Source organism: Kryptolebias marmoratus, linkage group LG19 (assembly GCF_001649575.2).
Source record: "Kryptolebias marmoratus isolate JLee-2015 linkage group LG19, ASM164957v2, whole genome shotgun sequence".
Taxonomy (NCBI): Eukaryota; Metazoa; Chordata; class Actinopteri; order Cyprinodontiformes; family Rivulidae; genus Kryptolebias; species Kryptolebias marmoratus.
The window spans coordinates 16,793,703-16,819,756 of record NC_051448.1 but is presented as its reverse complement, the minus strand read 5'-3'; the positions used below and the strand labels follow the sequence as shown (position 1 = coordinate 16,819,756).

Here is a 26,054-nt window from a genome sequence, read left to right as displayed (position 1 = left end):
TCTCCTCGTTCCGAGAAAGATGGTGTCGTTACTTTTCCATTACTTGTGGGGCTGCCTTTTTAGTCATCTTTATAGACAGGCAGCATTTTAAAGTGAAATGCCGCGGAAAGTTTTACAGCCGAGTCAAGATGTTCGATTCCCAAACGGGACGTGACTCACATTATTCTGTAGAAAGGGCAAGGTTTTCATTCTAGGTTTCAAATTCTTTGTTTAATATATATCCGGTCTCTGAACACGGGATGCTCTTTAGTCAAACACTTTCTTACCCGTAGCTCCATCTTGTGCCAGGGCTGCTTCTTAGGATTGATGCTGTAAATCTTCTTTTGTTTGGCCATCTCCACATACGCTTCATGACCCTGCCGGAAGTAGTACACCTGGAAGCAAAAACCAACACGCGGCAGGTCATCAACTGCATTTTCCTTGGATGTGTTTAACCACAGTGCCGCTAAAAAAGGTCTTTTAAAGCGAGGATCTGTGCGATTTCTTTAAACCACCACCACAACCTGCTTGGAACAATATCAGTCAGTTTATGTGTTCAGACACTTGAATCCTAATTCGGCTTTTAGATTTAGGCTTTTTTTGCAACATGAAAGAGGAGCTTTGAGCACACATGGTGCTGATTCTGGGGCCAGGGTGTGATGTCGTGTACCTCGTCTCCCATCTGAGGTATGTAAGGACATCTCCGAGGAACTGTGTCTGTGATCCAGGCCGAGGGAAGCCATTCCTCCAGGGTCAGCCCTTGCTCCTGGAACTCCGTCCTCTGAAAGACACGAGACAGGATAGTAGGCTTCTTTCATTCACTCGAAAACATCAAGCTGACTTAAAACTACCTCCCGTCTCTGAGTGTAATGTTGAGAACAAACCTTCCTCTTCTCCTTTGGTGTTTTCTTCTTTGGTAAGGAACCGTCTTTGTCAGCTTTGTCTTTCTTCTTCTCCTTCTTCCCCTCCCTCTTCTTCTCCCCATCCTCCTCGGAGCTGCTGTTCTTCTTTTTCACTTTCACGCTCTTTTTGGGCGGCTCCAGGTTGATGCCTGCGTCCGCTGTCCAGTCGGAGTAATCGCTGGAGTAATCGCTGCAACACAATAAAAAATTTTTTAAAAAAGAAGTAATTTTACAAACTATTTTATTAATTCTGTGCTTGAGAACATATATTTGTTAGAGCTGAGCCTCCACATCTTTATACCCCCTGAACGTTAAAATTCAGCTCGTGCTGCCTTCACTGTACCCTCAGAAGTGGGAAGTAAAAATCCTTTCAGTAGTTATAGTTCACTTAAATTCAGTTGGAAATGAAGCTAATAATGTTCTGCCGGTGCTTTAATGTTTTAAAGAAATCATAACTGTCACAAAAAATCCCCACTTGTCACCGACTGTACTTCACTGCATTAAAACCCAACATTACAAAGAGACAGTGAACTCAGCTTAAAATGAGTCAAAGTAAAGGCTATAGAGCCTGTGGAGTAATGTCATCAGGACTGTTTATTCCTCCATAATGAACATCAGTTTGCTTCATGTATTTAGCGTAGCGTTAGCACACAGCAGGTTGGGTGTATGTTGTTCTCAGCCTGCCCAAAACAGCAGCAAATCCAGGAGGAGTGGCCTTCAGCTGCTCTGAAAAACGAACCCATTCATAAGGATTCTGTATTTTTTCTTTGCGACTGTTCGGTGCTGATGCTGTTCTAGATTTCATCAAGACAATCCGCTTTAACACTGTCTGACAGCTCTTTATCTTAAATCTCAGGTAGGGCTTAGCCAAGCCGGCTCATTTAAAACAGCCGTCCCCGTTTCCTAGGCAAAGGTTGGGGCGAGCCCGTTGTGCCGCACCACGGGTGGAGGTCTGAGCCCGGGCTGTGAGTCAACGGCAAACCTCCTAGGAGCCTTGGGAGCGGGACACCGGGATCTCGCACTTCAGGACGGAGGCAGTCAGGGAGAGGTGGAGTGAACCGCTGAGCCGGGGGACTAAGCTAAGAGACAAGTTACCCAGGCAACAGGAGGTCATGCCGCACGCAGGACCCCCCCTCCCAGGAGAACGATAGACAGGGGGGCAGGCAGCCGGGACCTCGAGACTACTTACACTTTCTTCAGATAGTCAAGTTTTATACCGTCCTGATCTTTATTTGTTTATTTTTGGAAGCAACAACACATCGCCCTGATGATCTGTACATCCCATTGCAGAGCACGTGACAACTGTTTTGCTGGTTTTAGTGGAAGAGTTCCAATTTTTAAGAGGACTCGCACAACATCATGACAAACTAACAAAGGAAGTTTGTCGTACAACATGAGGAATAAATCATGCGGTTCTCTGATGTAAAGTGGCTGTGCTCTATAAAAAACAGGAATGGACCTACAGTAAAGCTCAAAGTTTATGGGGCGGATATAAGACGGATGGCGGTTGCTAGTGTTGCGTTCACTGGCTATCGCTGGCTATTGGGTTTCTTCAGAAACTGTTTGTCTCAACTGTCTGCACTAGAAGGAGCTCTACAGAGAACTGAGAGGTGGTTGTTGTACCGTAACCCATCTCCTTTAAAAACACAAGCGTGGAGAATCTGCTTACGTTAAGACCGAAACTTACCTCGAACTGCTGTGGTCATCTGGCCAGGGCTCCTTTTCCCCCTCTTCTTTTTCTTCCTCTGAGGAGTATCCGTTGATTTGCCGCACCTCCACCTCTCCCTGAAAACACAAACAGCATCTTATGTTAGTACAACGGAGATTAGAGCATAAAGAAAACATCAAAAGGGAACAGATGACAGTTGAGTCCAAACCAAAGCAACATGAACATTACATCAACCTCTGAGGCACTGTCGTCGTCGTCCGCAGCCTCGGCGCTCTGACGGCTCGTCTCCTCCATGGCGGCTCGAGTTTGGTAGCCGTGGTTGCCCTGACTCTTCCTGCCTTCGTCGACCACGCACTCCGATGTTGGGTGAACCTTGGCGGGCAGGGAAAGGAGCGGTGAGTGTGACGGGACGTTTAAAGGACCCTGGATAAAACCGTTCGGAGGAGGAAGGTTAACTCCTGTACCCTGCTCTCCTTGGGAAGGGAGTGGATCGTGCGCCTCCTTCTCTCTGACTGATAAATGTTGATCTCCTCCTCTCCTTTAGCCTCCCGCCAGTTCACCTGTCTCCTGCACACGCGCACGGGTCATCGGGTTTAATGGGGAAAAAAATCGCGACTAGAAATGTGTGGATTCTTTGAGGTTTAGTACAGTTTGGTGCTTTAAAGTCCGACAGCATGAGCGCCGAGTGTATTCTCCTGGAGGATTACCTGACAAAGGCCTCCTCCAGCTCAGGGACGAGCACCCTGCGGCTCCAGGCCACCAGGTCTCCCTCGGTGGCCATCTGGCTACGGGGGGCGTTGCTGTGCATCTGTCGGACCCCTTCAATCTGCCCGCTGCGCCGCAGACCAACATTGGGAGGGGAGTGCACCTCTGTGGGTGAACCCACAGATCCTGAAGAAAGACGGAAAGAGTTTTTTTTCTTTCTTGTCGTTTTGTCAGCAGCATTGGAAGGATCTGCCGGTTTTGGTTCGTTAAGGAATAGAACAACGACACCAAAATCTGGAAATGTGGTATAGTCTCCACATGTGTTTGTTTATCTGTCAGCAAAAAAAACTCACGAATCAGTCGATTCATTTTAATGAAACTCTTTGGATCCACAACTGAGTAACTTTTGAAGTCAACCTGATTCAAGATGGCTGCCACAGCTAATCGATCTTAGCAAACACAACATTAAGCTAATATTTGGTGCGGTAGTAGCTGAGAGTCATCCTCAACTCATACGGCGACCGCTAACTGATTATGTGAGATCTTTGTTTTAAACTTTGGCATTTACGGTTAAAATAAATCCCGGTGACAGTTCACTAAAACATTTAATGAAAACCATAACTGATCCAACCAAATGTATTTCTTTTTATTATTAATATTATTATTATCCAAGACTTCAGCTTTAAGAGATTCTCCTTCTTCTTGTGTTGGAACATCAGACTTTGTTTGATCAGAAAACCTCAGTTCACGCATTAAATGTGACAAAGTTTTTATGAGGATCCAAATGTTTTATACGTCCTAATCAATCTTTAAAAAGTAAATTCCAAATTTACTTTCATCTGATAATAAAAGGAAGAGAAGCTGTGAAATAATATGCGTTGAAATAAACGTTACACTCCGTTTCCACAAACTGCCAGTTTGTTTCCCTAAAAATCACCAAAAATCTTTCATAAAGATCCTTTTGTTTGAAATAAAAATAATAAAAAACATAGAGTGATCATGACCTCCTCATGCTTCAGACTCTTCCACTGCACTGTGTGTGTGTGTGTGTGTGATACACTCGACGTGAATCTCAATAAACGGCCGGAAGGCGTAACGTTCTGCTGGGTCCCGGTCCTACCTCTGCTGGACCTGGTGTTTACTGCGGCGGCGGACACATCATTCGCTCCGAGCCTTTGGTCCTGCTCCTGCTGCAGCCTCTGAATCATGGTGTCCAGAGGACTGGGACCGTCCACCGCCTGCTCACTCACCACCTGGTTCAAGCCTGATGGGCAGGAGAGACATCGAAACAAAACAGGAAAAATAAGTCTAATAGACCAGAATCATAAAACCGTATTTCTGTATATTACTCATATATTCCATCACTCTACTCTGCAATGAACTCTAGATGTTAAACGATATGAAAAGTTTTATTTTTCCCAAACATTTTGCATTTTACTGATTATGTCTGTTTGTGGCTTTGCCAAGACTTTAAAACAAATCAGATTTTATTTGCCAATACCAGTATAGCTTCTCATTATGCATCTATGGTAGCAGTGTAATCATCCTGGCAAAAGTGCTTCTGATTGGCTGACTGACGTGTGCTGATGAGAGAGGAGGAGGAGGCAGCAACAAGCAGACCTCTGACTTCAGGCTCTGTACCTGAGGAGGTGACCCCCATCTGAGGAATCAGCTGCTCATCCCTGCAGCCCTCCCTGCCAGGAACCAGGCGCTGGTATCTGGGGTGGTGAGGGTTCCCGTCCACGTCCACCAGGAAGGGCGGGGGCATCAGGTGCGGCGCCTGCTGCGTCTGCTCGTCCAGCACGTAATTATTGGCATCCCGGATCAGAGGCCGGTAGTCAGTATGGAAGAACATCTGGTCCGCTATCTGAAGCAGGTTTATGGTTAAACACACAGAAGGGGGGTTGGCTGTTATTGATCGACGTGGATCAACATGTGCATTTATTATGAATGAACCTACTGGTATACCTTGTCGTATTTGCTGCTGGAACCGAAGCCAAAGATGAGCAGGTGACCGTGGGAATCAGTGGCTGCAAAGTGCTGCCCATCAGGACTACATTTACAGTCAAACAGAGCTCCGTGTCCTTGACCCTCAATCTATCCACAGACAGGGGGGAAAGGGAGCACCATAAACCATCACTTATTGAGGAAAAAACATGGGAGAATTTCAGCAGCTGGATGACGTGGACGACTCTAACAGAGTGGCAGACGAGGCTGTAATGTGACACCTTTACAGACAAATACTGGTAACAACGCTCAGTTCCATCAAGTGTCCCAAGCAAACTGCACGGCACCAGAATCCTTCAACGAGCTCCTCCGAATCTGTTTCCTGCAGTAAGAACCTAAAACGTCTTGCTGTGGAGAAACTGCTGCTTCAAAGAGCCTGACCTTGCAGAAACCGAAACCTCAAATGTTGCTTTTTTAGTTTTGTCTGTAGGGATGCTTTCGCTTTCGCAGCAGCTCCGTTCAGACTCCGGGTTTTCCCTGTTTTTGTCCCCCTGCTAATGAGGAATAACCAAAAAGACTAAACCCAAGAAGCTCACACAGCTCACGGAAAAGGCTCAGAGTGTGTGTGAAGGAAAGCTCCGGGCGGGTTTCGCTCAGCAGGATGAAAACATCGACACATGCATGTTACACCTTTTATTAGGAAAAAATAAATGAAAACAGTGTCTCACTGGGCTGCGATGAGCTGGTGGACGGCATTTATGAGGGAGTCTCCTAAATGTTTGGCAATATATACATTTTCAATAAACTTGTGCAACAACTTTTCCCTCGAAATATTCACAAAGTCATCATCTCCAGCTCAGCTTAAGAGCGCTAGAGCCGTATTTTGACACCTGAGACATACGTCCAGGTGTACAAACCTGATGATAAGCAGCAATTATTAAAGAAGGGAAAAAAGTCCAAATCTGCTGCCGATCCTCAGCGTTTCCCCTACCATTATCCCCCCGCCAACAAGACCGCCCGCCTCCCCCATGAATTTTCTGGCGTGTAGTCATTTTAATTTAAATAACACCAGATCACAGGGAGAGCTATTTCTGCGGTCACTCCTCCACATTATGAGGCGCCAAACTCGAAAAATAAAAGATGGACTAAAATATGGTTCATATTCAGCGTCTTCGCCGCTGACACACGCAGAGTCACGTGCGTACGCCCTCACAGAGGTGAACAAACGCTGCCGCCATCAGACAGAGAGAGCAAAAAAAAGAAAGAAAAAACATGTCACAAAACCCTGCAAAGCGAGCAAACGTATCTCTGATTTTTTAAACATGGTGGCGAGGAGCACCAGGAGGAGCTCTCCCACTCCTGCTGCGCCTGAAGAAGGTCCAAGAACACAAATGAGCCCAAGAGCTTCATGCCTGTGGAGGACCAACACTGACAGAATTAAATATAAAAATGCTCAATAAATAAAAAAGGCCAAATAAATTAATTAATACACTAATTAATTTAGTAAAAAGTCAGACGAGGTGGGCAACAAAATAAATAATGTGCACGGCCAAGAATACAACATGTATTTGCAAGCGGTGTGCGTGAAAACAGACAATCTGGCCGATCAAAATGTGTTTTTTTAAGAAGTTACACAAATGCGCCCACTAGTTGCTGCTGAAATCTGTTTTTCTAGTAAATATAGCCGCTTATGCTGACAGACTTCAGCTAAAAGAGCTCACAGGCAGGTGGACTCGTCACCGGGACAGAAGTTGAAACTCTGTGCCGAGGGTGGAGTACTACCGTCAGCTGCATTAAGATGAATCGAGCTGGGTCGCAAAAATTCCTCAAGCCTGAACGCGACCTTTCCTTTCAAGTCGCACTCCACTTTTTAATCACGATCTCGTGCTACAAAACCTCCCAGCGAAATCTGGTCCCCCTCACAAGACCGAAACACTGAGATTCAGCCGAACGACCCGCTCCCCTCATCGCCCACATCATGAGCCTTTGGTTACACAAATACACAAAAACAAATACAACCTCTTGAATGAGAATCTGTGACAGCATATTGAATATAATCGTTTTACTCTCTGCAGGGCTGCCGGGAGGATCCTTACGACCGAACGACTTGTGTCAGGCAACGAGAAAAGCAAGGATGGAAGTGAAACAAAGGTTTGACCCGAAGAAAAAGAGAGTGAGAGAGAGGAGCAGAGAGGGAGGACAGCACTGGGTGAAAGGGGAAAATGGCAAACAAAAGTGAAAGAATGAGAAAGAAATGTGGAAAATAAAAATGTCTAATGTAAAATGGAGTTTAGAAAAAGCCTAGCAGAAATAAGATCTCTGTCTAACAAATAACATAAACCGACAGCTGAAGTGAACTGATGCGCCGAGACAAGAAGACAAGGAGACATGGACACAAGGAGACTAGAAGACGAGGAGACATGGAGGCGCAGACTCACCATGTTGAAATAAGAGCGGATCTTGACTCCTCTGGCCAGGTCCCACACAATGCAGTTCCCGTCGTGCCCGGCTGAGAAAAGGATCCTCGGATCAAACGGATGTGGCTCCAGGACGAACACCTCGTCCTCGTGACCCTGTCGACGAACGAACAGGAGACGTCAAGACGGGCGACGCGCTCAGAAAAACCCGAGGATACAAACAAACTGTCGAGCCCGATTACCGAACACTTCTCACCCTCTGATATCAAATGTTTCAGCTTATTATCCGCCAAACAGCAAGCTGTTTACTGAAGGCGCAACATGATTGTTTCTGCCAACACTCAGACTGACTTTTGTTTCCCAGACACTTTCAGGAGGAGGACTGTGTCCACACTGACAATAAAATAACTGATAAAAACAAGAAACCGAGGCACCCTATTAACTGAGTGATGAAGAAGGCCCGGGCAATCGCAGCGAAAAATGGGAAAATTAGAGCTTTAAATAGGTCTTGTGTCTAATATGCTTTTGGAAACATTAGCTATTTATCAGCAAACACACAAAATGGTTACAACAGAAGTCGTTGCAAGTGTTCAGGTAGGAAAGCAAGAAGGTTGAACCACCTGGGATTCTGTCTTAGTGATGTGCTAAATGAGATTAAAAAGAGAAAACAGGGTTCAGTCTGCGAGGATCGCCTTTTACAGAGAGTAAGATCAAATAAAACAAAACACAAATATGAGGTTAGTTGTTGCTAAGGTTATATAATTAGTAGAACATTGCTATTACGTAAAAAAAAGTCTGCTGTTCAAAAAAAAATTCAAACTCTTTTCAAGTCTTTTTTTCAAGTTTTATGTAAACTCTTCTGCTGCCATTTCTGTGGCGACGCAGTATTATATCTCTGTTGACAGCACAATGAGCTCACTCCGTTTCCCCAACGTGCGACCTGTTCATTAACCAAGTGACTTAATAGTTTCTTTAATAAGGCAACTCTTACAAATCACTCAAACGAAATCTCCCAAAGCGCATCGCTGCTTTTATTATTCTTGCAGAACGAATGTGAGGGACCTCCCCACCCAAAAAAAAATTAAAAAAATAAAAAAGAAAGGTTAATTGTGGGCAGTCTGTTCAGCCGGAAAGCAAATATGCTGATAGGTCCATTTCTGGAAAAAAAAAAAACTGTAGAGGGGACATTTCTGTAAGGTTATGACCGTTTTATCTGAGCCCTTAACTACGTATGTGGTGTGATAATGCTTGTCTGTTGCATCTTTAATCTGAGGAAGTAAAGTAAAAAATATATTAGAAACCCTTAAAATGCCATAAATTATGAGGCAACATCACCAGCCTTTTAAGGCAGACAGAAGTATCAAACACTACAGTATAACTAAAGGAAGGCTTCATTTATACAAAAAAATAAAATAAAATAAGATGCTGTTCAACTCTTCTGTGTTGAGCAACTAAGACAGAACAATCCCTGCTTGGTGATTTTTATTTATTTGATATCAGAAACGTCAAGCAGGGATATTTACTGACTTTGAGACTAATTTTAACCAAAGTGACAATCGAAAAAAACCTTAAGATGGTGTGTGGAAGCTCTCGAAGCCTTAATGCTTATCAGAAACTCGTCAGGTCTGGAGGGTTTTATCAGTTTGACCCGGCATCAGAATCTGCTTCGACACGTTATTTCTCCACGACGGTGTGACGCTCTAACACGCCTCTGCGAAAGCTGATCGCGGCGTTTCGGCGCTGCCACGTACCATCAGGACGTGCACCAAGTTCCCGGTGATGGAGTTCCACACCTTCAGCGTCAGATTGTTGGCTGCCGTGATCACCGTGCCGTCATGGCGATCCCACGCCACCATGGTGACCTTCAGCTTGGTCACCTTGTCTTCCAGCGGAGGGGGGTTGTACTTCCTGATGGGGACACGGGAGGGCTTATTTTAGCCACCAAATACGAGACAGAAGTTTACATAGTGAAACAGTAGAACAGTGCTTAGGCGTGGGGGGACCGCTCCACAGTTTCAAATAATTACCTTATCACATCAGTTGTTCTGCTTTTCTAACATCAGGGAGGAATGAGACCAGTTTGACGAGGGGTATTATCTTTTCGCAGCAGAAAATAAAAGCCCTCAGCCCCAGCTGTTTGCGTTTAAACTCATTAACTGTAAAATTTGGCACTTCTGAGATGTTTTTAACACTTCCAGTGAAGTACTCAGACTGAAACGTTTTGTACTTTCCCCGACAAGTGTAGCAACAAAACATTCCTCAAAAAAAAAAACCCTATCGACTCACGCCAAAGCAACCGTTCTCATGAATGTATTTCCACAATTAGTGTGTTTTTCTTGTTTCTTACTTTATTATGTAATACTTTATTTCCTCCTTGCAGATCGATGTATAGACACAGAGTCTGGTCGTGAGGACTGGTAATAATTTCATCCCCAGCCTCCTCTGCCTGCTGTGTGTTCTACTTGTAAATATATTTATGCTTTACATAAACACACATTCAGGGGTCAGCTGGCAGAATGGAAACATTCAGGTGGAGTTTGGCAGCGCGGCACCTTCAGGTCCTACAACGCAGAGGTCTAACCGAGGCAGAAATATTTAATGGGAGCTTTACAAGGTAAATGCATTCGGACAATCTGTTGGCTGTTCGTTGTATTTATCTGAGGCAGTTTCTCTTCTTTCCAAACACTGTGGTAGAAAAATACTTGTTCAGGATGCATTTCATCTGCAGGATCTAATTCCAGAAACTACAGTCGTTGCAGTTGTTTTTTTCTTTAAAAGCAGAACCCAGTTTTGTCTCTTTACGCCTGCGTTTGTTTTAGGCTAATGGAAAACGCAAAGATCTGTGTGAACTCCCTTTTGCCAACAATCCACTCTCACATACCCGGGTAATTTGGTCTGCATGTCCAGCAGGATGCTCTTCCAGCCCTGAGGCTGCAGCTGCCAGATTCGAGCCGTCCCGTCTCGGCTGCCGCTCACGAACCTGCGGCACACGGACAGACATGAAAAAAAAAAGGCGTGCGCTCGTGCGGCTAAACGTCGACCCTCAGAAATATCAAATACATCCCCCAGTCGTGCGTTAGCTGTAGCTCAGCTAATTACTGCTTCTGTGTCCTCCACTCCCACCCCCCACTTTTGCATTGTTAGCCCGTTTGCCTCGGCGCTCAGATTAAAGCATAACAGCTGAGCGTGTTTTTCTGCATCCAGGCACACTCGAAGCTCAACAATCATGTGTAGGCATAAGCATGTCTATGCCTCTGTGTGTGTGTGTGTGTGTGTGTGTGCGAGAGAGAGAGAGACAATCTGTGTATTAGAGCATGTATCACGCATTAACTAAAGGTGGTGTTTCTGCTGACAGCATCAAGTCTCGGCACCCTGAAGGTTCCATTAAAACACAGCTACACACTCAGAAATGTAATGCCATGTAGCTCCAGACACACACACACACGTCACACACACACACAAAACAAATACAACCTGTGTCGACTCACCTGTCACTGCAATGTGAAAATTGGATGCTGTCAACTTTGTCCTAAGAGAAAAAAAAAACAGAAAAAGAAATGTGACAAATGTCAACACAGGCCCTTTTCTCCTGCCCACTCAGACAGGACACACAATTATAGTGGGTTCCTCTAAAAAAAAACATGTTTTTAACTCAAGATGAGTTCACCAGTTTTACCTATAGCTTTTAACATTTGCACGCGCAAATTTAATGGGAAAATGATCATTTCTCAAGGACAGCTGAAACAAAAGTGATTCATTTGAAGAGGGGCTCTGTGGAGAGATTATGAGCAATATCTTACCTCTTACCTCGCAATAAACGATAAATCAAATAATCGCACGATAAATTAAAATGAGGTTGATAATTTTCATTTATCGGTGTTATCGTTCCTTCGTATCTGTCTCTTTCTACTGAAGACACTGGAGGACAAAAGGCTCCGGTGCTCTTCACTGACCACTCCCTTTCTTTTAGCGTCAGGGGGCGTGGCCTATCGCGTCAGGTAGCCAGCCGAGGTGAGGAGTTAGCAAGCTAAAGAAACGCTGTTTGATATTGGGGAAAAAAAACAAAATGGTATTGGTTTCCAAGTTGAAGTAACAGCAGTGGTGTGGGAGAACTTCGGATTCAAACCAAATGACCGAGGAGAACCGCTGAACCTCTGAGAGAAGGTATGTCGCTGTGTGCTTCTGTTAGTTTGCACTTTTTGTTTCTAAAACTGTCAGTTTTGTCTGTCTTCTCTATATAAAACTAATGATTATTACTTTTTGAAGGCAGTTTAGTTTACTAATCCGTACAGTTTTGGTTGAATGTAGGTTCTATTTCCGTTTTTTGTTTTTTTTTGTATGTAGTTTTTATTCAAGCCCATTCTTTGTTAACGGGGACAGAGGGTCCATTTTATTTTTGTTTTCGGTTATTTTGTTTATTTTGTGTTCCAGTTCCAGTGTTAAGTGTTCTTAATCTTTGAGAGGCTGTATTTGCACTATTTTGTTATTATCATTACATTAGTTTCAAACGGCCTCCAAACCATATTATCGTTTATCGCAATAATTTCTGAGACAATTAATCATCCAGCAAAATTTGTCATCATGACAGGCCTAGTTGTGACCAAACAGGATCGCTGGTAAACATCTTAAAACAGTTCTAATCGCAAACATTTCATCTCGGTTCATTCGAACACCATTTTAAAACTCTTTCCATTCCCAACTGTGTCAGTACTGCATGATTAATAAAAATTCTGTGGTTATTTACGTGGAAATAGAGGCGGCAGCAGCTGAACTGAGAGCAATGTAAAGGCCAACAGGAACTGTTATGAAAGTTGTTATAGGATGTCTGCGATCGCTCGGACTAGCCATTAGCTCATCAATCCGGTCCCAAACTGAGGAGCTATCTACAACAGGTGAGATATTAACTCATTCGAGCTATAATTTTAATTTTAAATATACAAAACTTTTTTTTTTTAACCAGCCTGCAACTAAACACAGATTAAACAGTTCTGATAATTCCTGCGGACTCACTGTGTGGGACTCCAGTTCGGAGATCTTCTCTGGTTGACCTGAGCCAAAGTAGTAGACCCTGATGATGTGATCTGTGCTTCCTGTGGCGAGGAACATCCCACCTGGACACAAAGGGAAGGGATCAGACTCACGCCCGCAGACTTTAGCCACCTTTGTTACGCTGACGGCAAACGGCCAAGTCTGGCTCTTTCAGCCAAACTCTGCACTCTAAAGATGAAACCAAAATGAAAGCAGTGCTACTTCATTTCCAAATATATTGAGAATACACGCTGAAGTTCAGATATGTGCACCTTTTCACACTGCATGGTTTAAACTTCTAAGCTAAACGCTCAGAATCAACAACAACAGCCTGAATAAAAACTGAAGTGCACTCAGGACATGTCTTATTGACTAAAAAGCAGAAAGCTTCCTTAGAGCGGCTTTAAAACAGGACGCCTGGTGTGTGTGTGTCTGTGTGTTGCTTTTGTTGTGCTGAGCTGCTGCATCGTCAGCCTTACTGTTGAGCACAGCTGCTGCCATTTTTTTTTCTCCCCCTTTCATTTTAACCATAAATAAACTGCAGTCTGTGGTCTGTGTGATTCAAAGAGTGGATCAGGTGTAACCGGTTAGCAGTCATGTGACGCTGACGCTCACGCAAGGCGGGAGAGAGACGCAATCAGCAGAATTATATTTCACGCCAGATTTCTGCTGAAACTTAGAATAAGCCTGCTCATTTTGTTATCACAAACTGTAAAAAACCTGGAACGTGTGTGTGTGTGTTTTTTACATATGAGTGAGTTTTTCAAGTAATGTGTCAAAACACGCCCTTTAAACAAAGAGAAGAACCAAAGCACAGCTGAGCTCAAACACACCGAATAAGTGCCGCTGCCCTATTTCCTGATCTCCTCCCCCCGACTGTCAGCGCCACAAAACAGACATTTGTAACGGAGGACTGTCCACCCGGGTCATCCGCTGAGACACTGGGTCAGAGGACGGGACAACACTCAGGACAGGCGAAATGAACACCCGCTGAGAAGTGTGTCAGTCATTTCTTTCTTTCTTTCTTCTTCTGACGGATGTCTTTCTTCCTGCTCTATTCTTAGCTGTAATCTCGTTTCAGTTTGGGGCTGAGCGACTTCTGTTCAGAGGCTGCCCTGACGAGCGAGTCGATCATCTCCAGCATTCGTTAAAGGAATGCACGTTGCCTCATTTGTTAGAGCTGTGAACGACTCTCAGCTACTACCACACCACATTTTAGCCCAAAACTTGAAAAAAAAAAAAAACGACCGAGTTGAACCTACTTTTGTAATGGATAAGGTGAATTAGATGTGTTGGAAATCTTGAATTAGGTTGATTTCATAAGTTAGTTGTAGATATACCTCTAATGATTACTTTTCAAATGAATGTGCACACACACACACACACACGTCACAGAAAGATCCCGTTAGCCACCCAGAATGAGTCGGGGTAAACTCGACCATCACAATATGGAACAATCTATGTTGCCAACAGACTGAAGCTACAACAAAAAGTGTATTGTTGCTAATTTGAGATCCCTATGACAACTAACAATTTTTTATTTTTTTTGCTGAGAACAACTTCCCTGACATTTACTTCAAGAGTAAAATACGGAGAACATGCAGTACGACTGCAGAACGGTTCGAGGCACGAAGCTGAAACGTGCAGCCGACAAAACACGCTCTAATTAAGCAGCAGAAACAAAAATCACGCCACACAGCTACTGTGAAGCCAGCTGTAAGTGTGGTTGCCTGCTGCGGCGGTTCCTCAGACGTGTCCGTGTTAGTTAGTCATTTCTGCTCTTTCGGTCTGCAGTTTAAAACCGAAACATGTTGCGTTCACCTGCGCTGAAGGAGGAGCAGATCATCTGGACGCCAGGTCTGGAGCGCTCGGTGAATTTACTGGGCCTTTGGCTGAGCACACGCATAAGAAAAAAACAAAATACAAAATGAACGTACAATTAGAGCCAAATTTATTTTCAACATGCAATTATACATGAGCTGTAACTCCTCCACTGTATGATAATTACCGCTTCACAAAAAAAACGTGACATGGTAGCAACATTCACGACACAAAAAGTGTGAACGGTACTTGTGGAGGTGCAACGTTCGTGCGCCTACTCTTCCCTCACCTGAACTTGAGAGTGCGAGCATCCCACTGCCAGAAGCAGATGGTGCCGTCGGCGCCGGTGGAGGACAGGTAGCGCTTGGAGCCGCTACAGAGGGGCGAAAACTGCCAACAGAAACCAACGAGATGTTAGAGACGAGCAGAGCGAGGGTTCGAGCAAGCCGTCTGAAACTACAGGGAATAACTCACCGCGGTCAGTTCATTACACATATGTGGAATTAAAATACACGCATGCACAGAAAGAGACTAAAAACTGTAAACGGATAAAACGGTGGTTGAAACACTGCCTGTGAATGTTCATAAAGGAATAAAGAAGGAGCAATAAAAAGCCTGTAACGGAAAGTTAACCTAATAATCCTGCGCGCAACAAGCGGTGATTGAAAAAAACAAACAAAAAAAAAAACGAATGAAACTCCGGGAATGAGCCTCAGCGTTGTGCTGGAAGACGCGTTTCTGTAAAACTCTGCGACGACGTGTCTGACTGAAAAAGTGGCCTTTTACCGAACAGATACCAGGATCTAACGACATGATGGGTATCGGAGAAGTGTGTCTTTTATCTGCTCTTTCAACAGCTCGCTTTATCTGCTTCAAGTCACAGCGCAGTTTCCATTTGTCAGATAGAAACAATTTCAGGGGCTCCGGTGGCTGGTGCAGGTGACAAATAAAACGCCAACGTGTTGAATTTTTTAAAAAGATATTTAAAAACTACGCTTCTGCTCAAAATACCAACGTAGCTTGACAGTAATTTGGGACTTACTTTGTAATAATCTAAGCTGACAAAACGCAGACATGATGATGTAAAAAAAACTGTAAGACTTATAAAGAGAGCCAAGATCACAAGAAATGTTAAAGCTGCAACCGGCGGCTCATTGGAGTTGCTATGGCAACCACACACCTGTGTCTCTCACTCCCTGACAGGACATGCAGAGGACAAACGACAAACAGTCGCTGTGTGAAAGTGTCAGATCGTCACACGTGTCTTTTTTTGGTCTCTACAGCGTTTTATGTAGGCGATATGACAAGCTATAAAAGAGCCTTCACTTCCAGTTTTGAAGACTGCGAGCTCAGATATAATGAGAGTTTGGATGTGTGCACGCTGCACTCTGGGAGGATTTGAGACAAAACTAAGAGTCATTTCAAAGCTGCGTCAAAGACGACAAACACAACTACGTTTTGATGCAAAATATGTACAAGAAGTGCAAAGTTAGCGGAAAGATACTAAAAGTTTAGACAGCTCAAAGGTTAAAACATTGGTGTAAAAACAATAAAAGATTTTAAAGTGCCATTTCAGTTGGGTAAAGTCCAACTTTCTGCGAAAGTATGTTTGTGTTACAGAGCTCCAAGCAGCCGGGTTTTCTCACTTGTTTCGCCAGAATCCCTGTGTTGAAAATGTGCACGACATAAACAAAATAAACAGCACGCAAAATGTGACTGCTGCCAAAAGTCATGGCACATTTTTACTGATGGAGACGCACGTTTTGATGTATGGGGTTTTCCATAACTATGGTAGGAGCAAACTGTGATGAAATGAAGGAACTGCAACTTCATAGAAACCAAACAATCCCCCAATTACCACAAAAATAAAAATAAAAGACATCAGCTTGACTTTAAACTCTCCTGTCTACGTGTTATAAACAGGAACACACCACACTGAGAGGATAGTAACAGAACTAATAATGTCACACAGACCGGCGCCCTTCCCACCTGTAGTGAGGTGATGGAGGCGGCGTGTCCCTCCAGGACGGCCAACGGGGCGCAGGTCTGTAAGCACCACACCCTGATGGTCTTGTCGCAGGAGCCGGCGGCGATCATGGTGTTCTCGTAGCTGACGGCCATGTCGGAAATCTCGGCGGCGTGGCCGCGCAGGGTTGCCAGCAGGCGCCCGTCGTCTGTTCCCCAGATCTTCACCAGGCAGTCGTCCGAGCCCTGGGGAGGAGAGAGCGCGCGACATTGGTCAGTCACGTGCGAGACGAGGGGGGGGGGGGTCGGACACATCGTGTTCAAAAAGACCTGAACTACATCTGGGAGCTCCGTGGCTTCGAACTGCCACGGCTAATTTAGAAGACAAACCGAGGAGGGGATGAGATTAAAAAGTAAATTGGCTACTTTGCATCGTGACAACAGGAGACCATTAATATTCTACAGCACACCATTGGTCCATTTCCATGAACAGGATAATTATTACTGATGAAGGGACAAACGCTTCACATGGTATGAAAAGATATTCATGAGGTTGTCAAACTGCCTTTTTATGACGGACAAAATAACATTGAGCACTGTCAAATTAACATTTAAACAGATCATGCTCCTGTGAGGGACTAAAGAACCGTAAAGTGAACTCTAAAGCAAGGTTTTAATCTTCATTTACTCTGTAAAGACGTCTCCAGGACGGACTGAGATGACAGAAGTGGTATTTACACATCAGGACAGATTGTGAAGTCAGACACCTTCTGAAGACTCCCCACTGTGAGAACCTTCTCACACAAACAAACAATGAAGGTAAACATTACTACGCAGGTATGTTTGTGTTTATGTTTTCTGCTTGCTCCTCAGATTAAATTAAACTAAACAGAAATAGGGGGAAAAAAAAACACTGCATACGTCTGCTGAGCAGCGCAGACGCAGGGCTCTGGCATTTATAGCAAAGGGAAAGATTAGACGGGGGACTTCTCGTGTACAGTGATTAAAGCGAAGAAAATAAACATGCTGCTTCACAAGAAGGTACAGGAAATATTTTCAAACGGTAATGCCGCAGCCTCGAGTCGGTTCCTACAAACTTCTTTAGTCTGCACAGGAGATTGAGAGCTGCACGCAGACATGGATGTGGCCTTTGTGGGAGGTGGGGCTCAGCTGAGGATTCCAGGCTGTCATCTGGCTCGTTGGGGGTTTAAAAAGCTTGTGATTCAACGTGGTGCTATGTCCATTTGTGCAACAATCAGTAAGATTTCCCTCGCCGCTTTTCATGCCACGATGTCAGATTAAAAAACTATCCCATGATGAGAAAGGACAGCGTCGTAACCTTAAAAATAACACTATGTGCAGTATCGCAACATGTCACCCCCAGACTGTGTGTTGTGAATGACTCTCGGCTACTACCACATCGAATTTTAGATCAATATCTGTAAAACTGATTGTGTTTTTTTTTAAAGGTCAGTGGCCTCTGGCAGATATTTTCAATCACAAGCCCACACGTCCACAAACCCGAGCAAAAACATCCTCAGCCGCCTTTTGCCTTTCAATGGAAGACAATAAAAACAAGACTGGAGAACGGGATGTTTTGACAGAATCACATTTCTCTACCTCTGCGAGGATTTTACAACTCCAACTCTGAACAAGTTGTGTAAAATGTAAAGACAACCAGAATGCAGTGAGTTACAAATCTCATAAAGCCATATTTTACTCTAGCAGAACATAGTAAACATATCAAATGTTTAAAGGAAAATATTGCAGTTTTTCTGGAAAAACAAATTAGGTAATTTTGAATTTTATTGCAGCAACATGTCTCATAAAAAGGAGGACAGGACCATGTTTCTCCTCTCCTCTTCTTTAAACATCAGTCTGTAAACATCTAGAGCTGAGGTGAGCAGCTGCTGGAGGTTTTAGAGGAATGTTGTCCCATTCTTGTCCGCTGTCAGACTCCAGCTGCTCAACATCAGAGAGGCAGGCTCTTGAGCTGAGTGCTGATAGGCCAGAGGGTCCTTCTCCTCTTTAGTACGATGGACGTTCCCCTCAGTTCCAAAAAATAATGTCATACTTCGATTCTTCTGCCCTCAGAGCAGTTCTCCTCTCTGTCTCAGTCCGTTTGAAATGACCTGTGGTCCAGAGGAGACAGCAGAGGTTCTGGATGGTGTTCACTCATGGCTCCTTCTCTGCCTGATAGAGCTTTAAGCAGCATTAGTGGATGGTACAGTGAGCTGTGATCTGTGGAAGTGTTCCTGAGTCCAGAACAGAATCAGAGCTGGTTTTAATGCAGTGGCCCCTGAGGGCCCCAAGATCACGACTTTCAACCTTTTGTCCTTTGAGCTCAGAGATTTCTACAGATTCTTGAAATCCTTTCATGATATTATGAACCGTAGATGATGGGATATTCAAAGTAGTTCCAAATTTTCCATATAGGAACATTTCTCTAAAGTTGTTCCAATATTTTCAGACATGGTTTCTCGCCTAATGCTGAACCTCTGCCCATCTTTACTTCTGAGAGATTCAGCCTCTCTAAAAAAGCTTTGTCTTCATTGAGACGTGTTGCTGCCATCATATTCAAAAAATACCTTTTTTTTTTCTTCAATTGCTCATATAATTGCCAGCAAACCAGTGTGAATGAAGCCATTACACAAACAACAACTCAAATAGACAAAGAAAGAGATTAACCACAATAAAATCTGTTCTTCCGTTTCTAGAGATCTCATCCACTGTTACAGATGCTTTAATTCCACAATAAGTCGTCTTAATTTGTCACTTTCAATAAACTCGGATGGATTTCCAGGCTTTATTATACAAATCAATACTGTTTTGTGTGAATCAGTTGTTCAAGCAAAACTACATGCAGTCGCTCGCTGAACACAGCGATCAGAGCGAATGTTTCTGCTGCGCACAACAATCCTTCAACCAACATGGAGCTGCGGCAAAGTCTGTGAGAACTGAACGAAGAGAGCCAAAGAGAAGGAAATACATAATAAATGTTATCTTGTGATGAAACAGGACAGCAGGGGAGAAAACAAAATGAGTACAGACAGAAGGGGGGGGTGGGAGAAATTGACAGAGACAAAAAAAAAACTGAATTTCAATCGTGGCACTTAGCCAACCCCTCAGAGGAAACATTTTCTTCTGTTATGATGAGAAATAACAGGAAGAGGGAGGGAGAAAAGATGAGAAGAGAGGGAAAAAAGAGAGGTAACGCAGGACGAGGAAGAATTAGAGAAAAAGAGGGAGCGATTTCCAGGCGTCCTCCCTCCCTCTCAGCAGCCAGCCATTTTTAGAGATTTAAGGCGTCAACGCTGGAAATGGTGTCGAACAGCAGGTTGTGTTTAACTCAGAGACACAAACTGAAAATAAATATGCTAATACACCCTAACTGTCCGGACAAACCTTTACATTTAGATATTTATCACAGCCACACAGAACGGGCACTCTGTACGCAAAGGCATCAAAAGGCCAAAGTTCAACTTCCTTCTTTTCAAAGTAAAAGATCTCGTTTCTCCTTTTTTTTTGGGACACGATTATGCGTGACGCCTGCAAAAGAACCAGCGGTTGAGCTGCAAGCAGAACCGTCACAGCGTCTGGCACAGCTGTTTTACGTCCAGCAAGGAGTCGACGCTGAGTAAACACAGAGCGAGCGGTGTCACACACCACGTCTTTACTGGAGTCAGGCTCCTTAAGAACCAGAACCAGAACCAGAACCAGAGCAGAGAAGCAGCAGGGAGAACGAGACGAGTCCCGGCTGAACAAACACGTAAACACACACGCTACGAGCGGGGAAGTGAAATCTTTTCTACGTTCATCTGAGCTGCGCCTTTAAGGGAGTCGGCAGAGCAGCTGCTGCGCAGCGCCGTTTGTCCTAGCAGGGTTGCCGTAGCTGCCTGGGAGAGAAGCATGTTGTAGTAAAGCTGTGTGTTTGAACATCTTTACTTATCGTTTTGTCACTAAACTCTGTAAATAATAGCAGATGTTATCATAACATTGTAACGGTGGTAACTTTGAAATGTTTGATTAGTATATTAATTTTATTATCAATAAACACGATGCTGACCGCGTTAGCTTCTCTGTGATGTTTTCAAAGTTAAAAAAACAAAACAAAGCTTTTACACTCTTACATCCCTAGCAGAACTCTAAGATCTCAAACTCTGAGTTGTTCCCAGGACCCGGCTCGTTACTTGAGGACACGATTCCCAGGCTCTGGAACAGTCCCCCCTGTTCTGTGAGGTCTGCTGGAACTTAAATTGATTTTAAATCTCATTTAAAAACACGTCTTTTTAAACTGGCTTTTAATTCTAAAGAGCATGAAAATTAGACCAGCTTTTGTTTTCTTCTATGCTCTCCTGCTATTGTTTATATTGTCAATATTGTATTTGATTACAGATCGCTTTTATTATTTGGTTTGCTTCTATTTTATTTTTCATTTCACCTGTACAGCACTTTGGTTCCTGTTGGTTTGTAAAGCGCTTTATAAATAAATCGACTGACTGATTGATTCACAGTTAAGTTAGCGTTTGTGCTGTTTGTTGGCGAGCAGCCTGTGATTAACTGTTTTTATTATGTTATTGTGCACTCGTTATTTGGCATAAAAACACAAGAATCAGTGTTTATTTATGTACAATTAGCCATAGTCATTAAAGTGTCAAGATAATCAAAATCCATCAATAAATGATAATTAGAATCACACCACAGTTATCTGAATTATCATCCAATTGTAAGATGCCTAAAGACTCCCACCCCTCACACATACACACACACACACACACACACACACACACACAGATCTGAGTAAAAACCGCAGCCTTACAGTGAAGATGCGCCGCCCCGTACGGTCGAAGGTTACGCAGTACACAGACGACAGATGTCCCAGGATCCTCTTGTGCATTTTCATGTGCTGGTACACGGCTGTGGGCACCAGCTGCCGCAGTCGGTAGGAGCCGTTCAGTCGGCGGCTGTAATACGTCTCCACTGAACGTGGCCAAATTCAATTGAAAAGATAATAATAAAAAGAAAAACAGAATGAAGAGTAAACAAATCTGATGTAGGGGGAAAAAAAGGCCACAGACTTTCTTGGTAAAGAGTTCCTTCTTACCAATGTTAGGTGGGCTCCCGTAAATGATAGGAGGCTCTGGGGGTCTTCCACAGTGCAGCGCGGCCAACGCCGAACCCTTCCACACGACGTGTTTGCAACCTGGAAGGAGACGAGAAGCAGAAACGGTCAGCTGTCATGTCGGCAAATGGCGTCTCCGTTTTTGCTCGCGTCAAAAAAACAGAAAAAACAGCGTCCACTCACTCTTGCTGGTGCGGAGGAGATTCTGCCTGCCGGCCCCCAGAAGGCTGGTGAGTCCGGGCATGCTGGCGGGGACTTCCCTCTCCAGGAGCGGGCAGACTCTGGAGCATACCTGCAGCAGGTGGTCGGGACTGATGTGCCTGTAGAGCTTCACCTGAGCGCAGAAAAAGCACCACAAACATCATTTTAGTTCAGTGTCAATACTTAAAAGTGATTATTTACTGACTGTAGAAACATTAGGCACTAACTGAACCCTTTTTTTATTATTCTTTGTATTATTTCTCTTCCTTCTTAGACTCCCTTCTAACCAAACAGCTGAATTAGTTTAACACAGGCTCCGTGTTTATCATCTTGGCTCAAGCCGAACTAAACAAAGCTTGGCAGCAAGGCAGCGCGTCGTGTAAAAAAAACTGCGAACACTGTTATAGTTTAAGCATTCTTAGTGGAACTAGAGGAAAATCGACTTGGAAAGAATCAAGAATGATTGAAGGATTTCTGTGTTTTTCTGTGCAGCTGGACAGGAAACTCTGCTGAGCGTCTACCTCGTGAGGAAAGAAGACTGAAGGAAGAACAGCTAAAGAAGTTGTACAGCTGGGTTCAAAGCGCATGTCGTTTTCTTCGGTCTTTGCAAATGAAAGATTAAGTTTCATATAGGCCAGAAGGCTTCGTTATTCATAGAAAACTCTTCCGTGTGTTCCCGGCAAACGTGAATAATTGAACAGTTTATTACAGATATTTTGCATCGGCTGACATTTGGCTCTAACGTTACATTCATCAGACGGCACTCTGATGCTAATTTTAATGAGAAAACCTTCTTTATCTGCTTGACTTGGGGTCGTGTGGGGCACGTGTGGCTCCTTGTAACTTGGACCAACAGGAGTGCCGCCAGTGGTACGTGACGCGCCTGTCGGTAAACTGTCAGAGCAACCAAAATCATATTCCTCTCACACAACAGTCCTGAGTATCTGTGTCTTTTAAGCGTATGCATGATTACGGTGGGGTCAAAGGTCAATTTCACAAGTGATGACGCAGTCCGTGGTGCAAATTGACAAACAGATCGACTGGAGAACAAGTAGGAACGGGAAAGAGCAACTATGAGTTGCAATGTGGAGAACTTATCTGGCAATCCAATTCATTTTATGATCGGGGTGGTGGACTTCATGATTTGTTTGGTGGAAGTGGCCTTAATAAAAAAAAAATTATATCCAATGTGGAGCCAGAGTCTGCTGACACTTTCTATCCTCAACATTTGTGGAGTCACACCTGAGTGCTGTCCTACGGACGGACAGATAGGCACCATTGAGGGAACAAAGAATTAAAGATTTCTATGTCACCAAGCTGGAAAATATACAAGGTTTTAACCAAGGGGCCACCTGTGACTTTGACCTTGAAATCCATAGGGATCATCCTTGCCCCATGAGGTGTCCAGCTGTGCAGTTTGACATTCCTACATTTCACGGATGCAACGTTAGAGCACGGAAAGGGTTTTCACAAAGTGGTCACCTGTGACTTTGACCTTTGACCTTGTGACTTTAAAACCAATAGGGGTCATCCTTGGTCCATGAGGTGCCCCTCTGCAGTTTGACATTTCTACGTGAAAGAGTTATTAATTTAGAGCTTCCTCCCCAGACGGACCATGTGTCCCATCTTAGGATGGACACCTAAAAATGAGTCGGTTTAAGATCTAAAGTGACTGTAGGAAACGGTAGCTTTAGCAGTTTTTCCTCTCCAAATATTCCCTTCATGTCAGCCCCAGAATTATCTGAACGGGACTCAAGTTTTTACTAAAACGTGTTCAAAGCTCGGTGAGAAGTTTCACTGTCGAGGTTATGGTTTTCTTTAAGTCTGCTCTCCACTTTGTTTCCACAGGTTTCTGACTCTCCAACGAGTGAAGCTGTGCACATCTCGGTCTTCTTGGGACTTTAGCTTGCAGCTTTGGGTTTTATCTCTAAGCGGGCTACTTATAATACTAATATAAAAAAAAAAAATAAGAGTCCAACTTGTTTGCCTTGTCCTATAGACGAATGGTTAGTTTTCTTCTAAAGAATTATATAATTTGTTCTTTTCCTTTCCTGCCCTAAAACAGAGATAAAAACTAGACTTTCACAACGCAACAACAGTTGTAGTTTTACATACACAGTATAAATATGAATACATATCGTGTTATCTTTTTTAGGGGTTTAGAGATAGTGAAAATCTGTCTTTTAAACATAAAGTTTACGAACCTTCATACTAGATATGTTTTCACACAACACCCACTGCACTGTTTTGTGGTTTTATGTCCTGTCCTTTGTTAATTCTTCCATACATAAGAGAGTAAACTACAACATACGTCATACAGACATGTCAGCACCATCAGCAAAAAGGACTGAGAATCACTCTGCTTTCCTTTTTATATTTGTATCAGTGAAGACGTGAACATAAAGTACGACGGCAAAGTGGCACAACTGGGCAGATTTCAACTGCCCGGGCTTTGGTTAACATACATGAAACAGATAACTAATACATGATAATAAAGACAACCGTTAAGATGAGCAGGAACTCACTGACACATGGCAACCAGCTTTAAAAAGAAATATTGAATAAAACTTACAAACTGTCTCTGTGAAACTCAGGATCTGAAGGAAACTGTTTAAAGGTTACTAAATATCTGAGAGGAACTGATTTACGTTACTGCAAGCTGTAAGAACAAAATTGCCATTCAGCATTGGGACAAAGTTAAGCAAATTTGACTAATTATCAGGGCAGAAAAGCGCGCTGATAATCCAACACTGAGCTGGACTGGTTGTATGAAAAAAGTTATATCAACGGTTATATTTTACACCAATATCTTCAGTGGTCTGTTAGCACCTGAAGTATGTGTTGTGAACGACTCTCAGCTACAACCACATCAAACTTCAGCTCAATATCTGGAAATTTGACTAAGTTAGAGCCATTTCTGTGATGGTTAAAGGTGGATGAGCTGGGGCGGCCATCTTAAATTGGTTTGGCCCCAAATGTTTACCGGTCATAGATGGACGTCCAATGATTTTATTTTACTTATGGTGAAAGTTTCATTAAAATTCATCCGGTGGTTTGTGAGATATTTTGCGGACAGACAAGACAAGGTCGACTCCATTAGTTAAAGGAACAATTAAACAAAAAATCTGGAAGGTTAGCTGTGGTGGCCATCTTGAACAGGGTTGACCACGAAAGTTAACCAGCCGTAGATGTACATCGCAGTTATTACTTTCAGGCAAGTTTGGTTCAGATTCGTCCGGTGGCTTGTGAGATATTTTGTTGAGGGACAGGCCACGCGGGTGCAGGCAAAAACATTCTCGCCCGCCGTCGCCTTTCGGGCGACAGCAACACGATATGCAGCAAAATGTCCAGCAGACAGATCGCCTTCGCTCGGGAGCAGCAGAGCGGGGAGGGGGTGTGGCATGCAACACAAGCATGAGACAGGGGAAGAAAACACACACACGCTGATATAAACAGTGTGTGTCACCGATTCCACTGACACGTATGAGGAGAAGTGGGGGTGCATTCCTGCATGGCCCACTTCGGAAAACACACACACACACAAATACACGTGCCTGAATAACTGGGAAAGCATTGAATCCAAAACAAAACTGCAGCTTTGTGTCTGCGCTAATAACTGATCTAAATGTCTGAAGTGGTTAAATAAACCCCAAAGTCACACACATCCATTCAGCACACACACACCTCGTGCAGCCATCGTCTCCGTTTCGGAACCCAAGCAGCAGCAATGGCGCTTTATTGTCTCCTTGTGAGGCACATAATTAGTGGGCCTTTAATTGCTTTCAGCATCCTCGCTGGCTCTGAGACGTGATCGGTGTTTCCAAGCACATATCAGAGCACGAGCCTCTCAGGTATACACAGACCCGGGATCAGCACACACACACGCACACACAGCCTCATATACATAACTGAGAGATGCGCTTTAACAACTGGTTTTAAAACGAGCACATGGTCCTCCACTCTGCTGAGAGCCCCGTGTTTTTAAATCGCCCCGGCACTCCAGCCTCACGCTGCCTGAACTGGAACCAGAACAAAAGGAGCCCATCACCCAAAAGGTAACAACGATTTAATAAGTGGCGTAAAAAAAAAACACAAAAACATCTCGCATTGAATTATGTATTTCTGCTCCTGATTGGGTTGATTTGCCAAAAAAAGAAGAAAGGGGGGGGGAGAAGAAACAGAAAAATAATCCCACACCTAATTAATCTGTTTTAATTAATTGCGTGCCATTGATGGGTGTTAATTACAACAATATCAGTGAAGTCAGCGTTTGTTATCCACTGCTGCCCAACCCCCCC

At 43.8% G+C, this 26,054-nt stretch overlaps 1 protein-coding gene across 3 annotated transcripts in view; it reads right to left on the bottom strand.

Moving 5' to 3' along the window:
• The window catches only part of LOC108231858 (pleckstrin homology domain interacting protein), a 38,001-nt gene that overhangs the window by 9,683 nt on the left and 2,264 nt on the right, over positions 1 to 26,054 (bottom strand). For 2 of the 3 annotated variants that reach the window (XM_017409231.3, XM_017409233.2), the window contains 21 exons: positions 21,739 to 21,889; positions 21,538 to 21,636; positions 21,253 to 21,413; positions 16,458 to 16,679; positions 14,758 to 14,858; positions 14,469 to 14,539; positions 12,630 to 12,730; positions 11,108 to 11,148; positions 10,501 to 10,599; positions 9,371 to 9,527; positions 7,641 to 7,775; positions 5,224 to 5,352; positions 4,897 to 5,122; positions 4,376 to 4,519; positions 3,258 to 3,441; positions 3,015 to 3,117; positions 2,779 to 2,922; positions 2,569 to 2,666; positions 864 to 1,071; positions 650 to 760; positions 267 to 374 (listed from right to left, as the gene is read on the bottom strand). In XM_017409231.3, coding sequence (XP_017264720.1) covers positions 267 to 374; positions 650 to 760; positions 864 to 1,071; positions 2,569 to 2,666; positions 2,779 to 2,922; positions 3,015 to 3,117; positions 3,258 to 3,441; positions 4,376 to 4,519; positions 4,897 to 5,122; positions 5,224 to 5,352; positions 7,641 to 7,775; positions 9,371 to 9,527; positions 10,501 to 10,599; positions 11,108 to 11,148; positions 12,630 to 12,730; positions 14,469 to 14,539; positions 14,758 to 14,858; positions 16,458 to 16,679; positions 21,253 to 21,413; positions 21,538 to 21,636; positions 21,739 to 21,889 — 2,793 coding nt within the window. The remainder of the gene's footprint in view (positions 1 to 266; positions 375 to 649; positions 761 to 863; positions 1,072 to 2,568; positions 2,667 to 2,778; positions 2,923 to 3,014; positions 3,118 to 3,257; positions 3,442 to 4,375; positions 4,520 to 4,896; positions 5,123 to 5,223; positions 5,353 to 7,640; positions 7,776 to 9,370; positions 9,528 to 10,500; positions 10,600 to 11,107; positions 11,149 to 12,629; positions 12,731 to 14,468; positions 14,540 to 14,757; positions 14,859 to 16,457; positions 16,680 to 21,252; positions 21,414 to 21,537; positions 21,637 to 21,738; positions 21,890 to 26,054) is intronic. The other variant, XM_017409232.3, reaches the window with a different exon arrangement.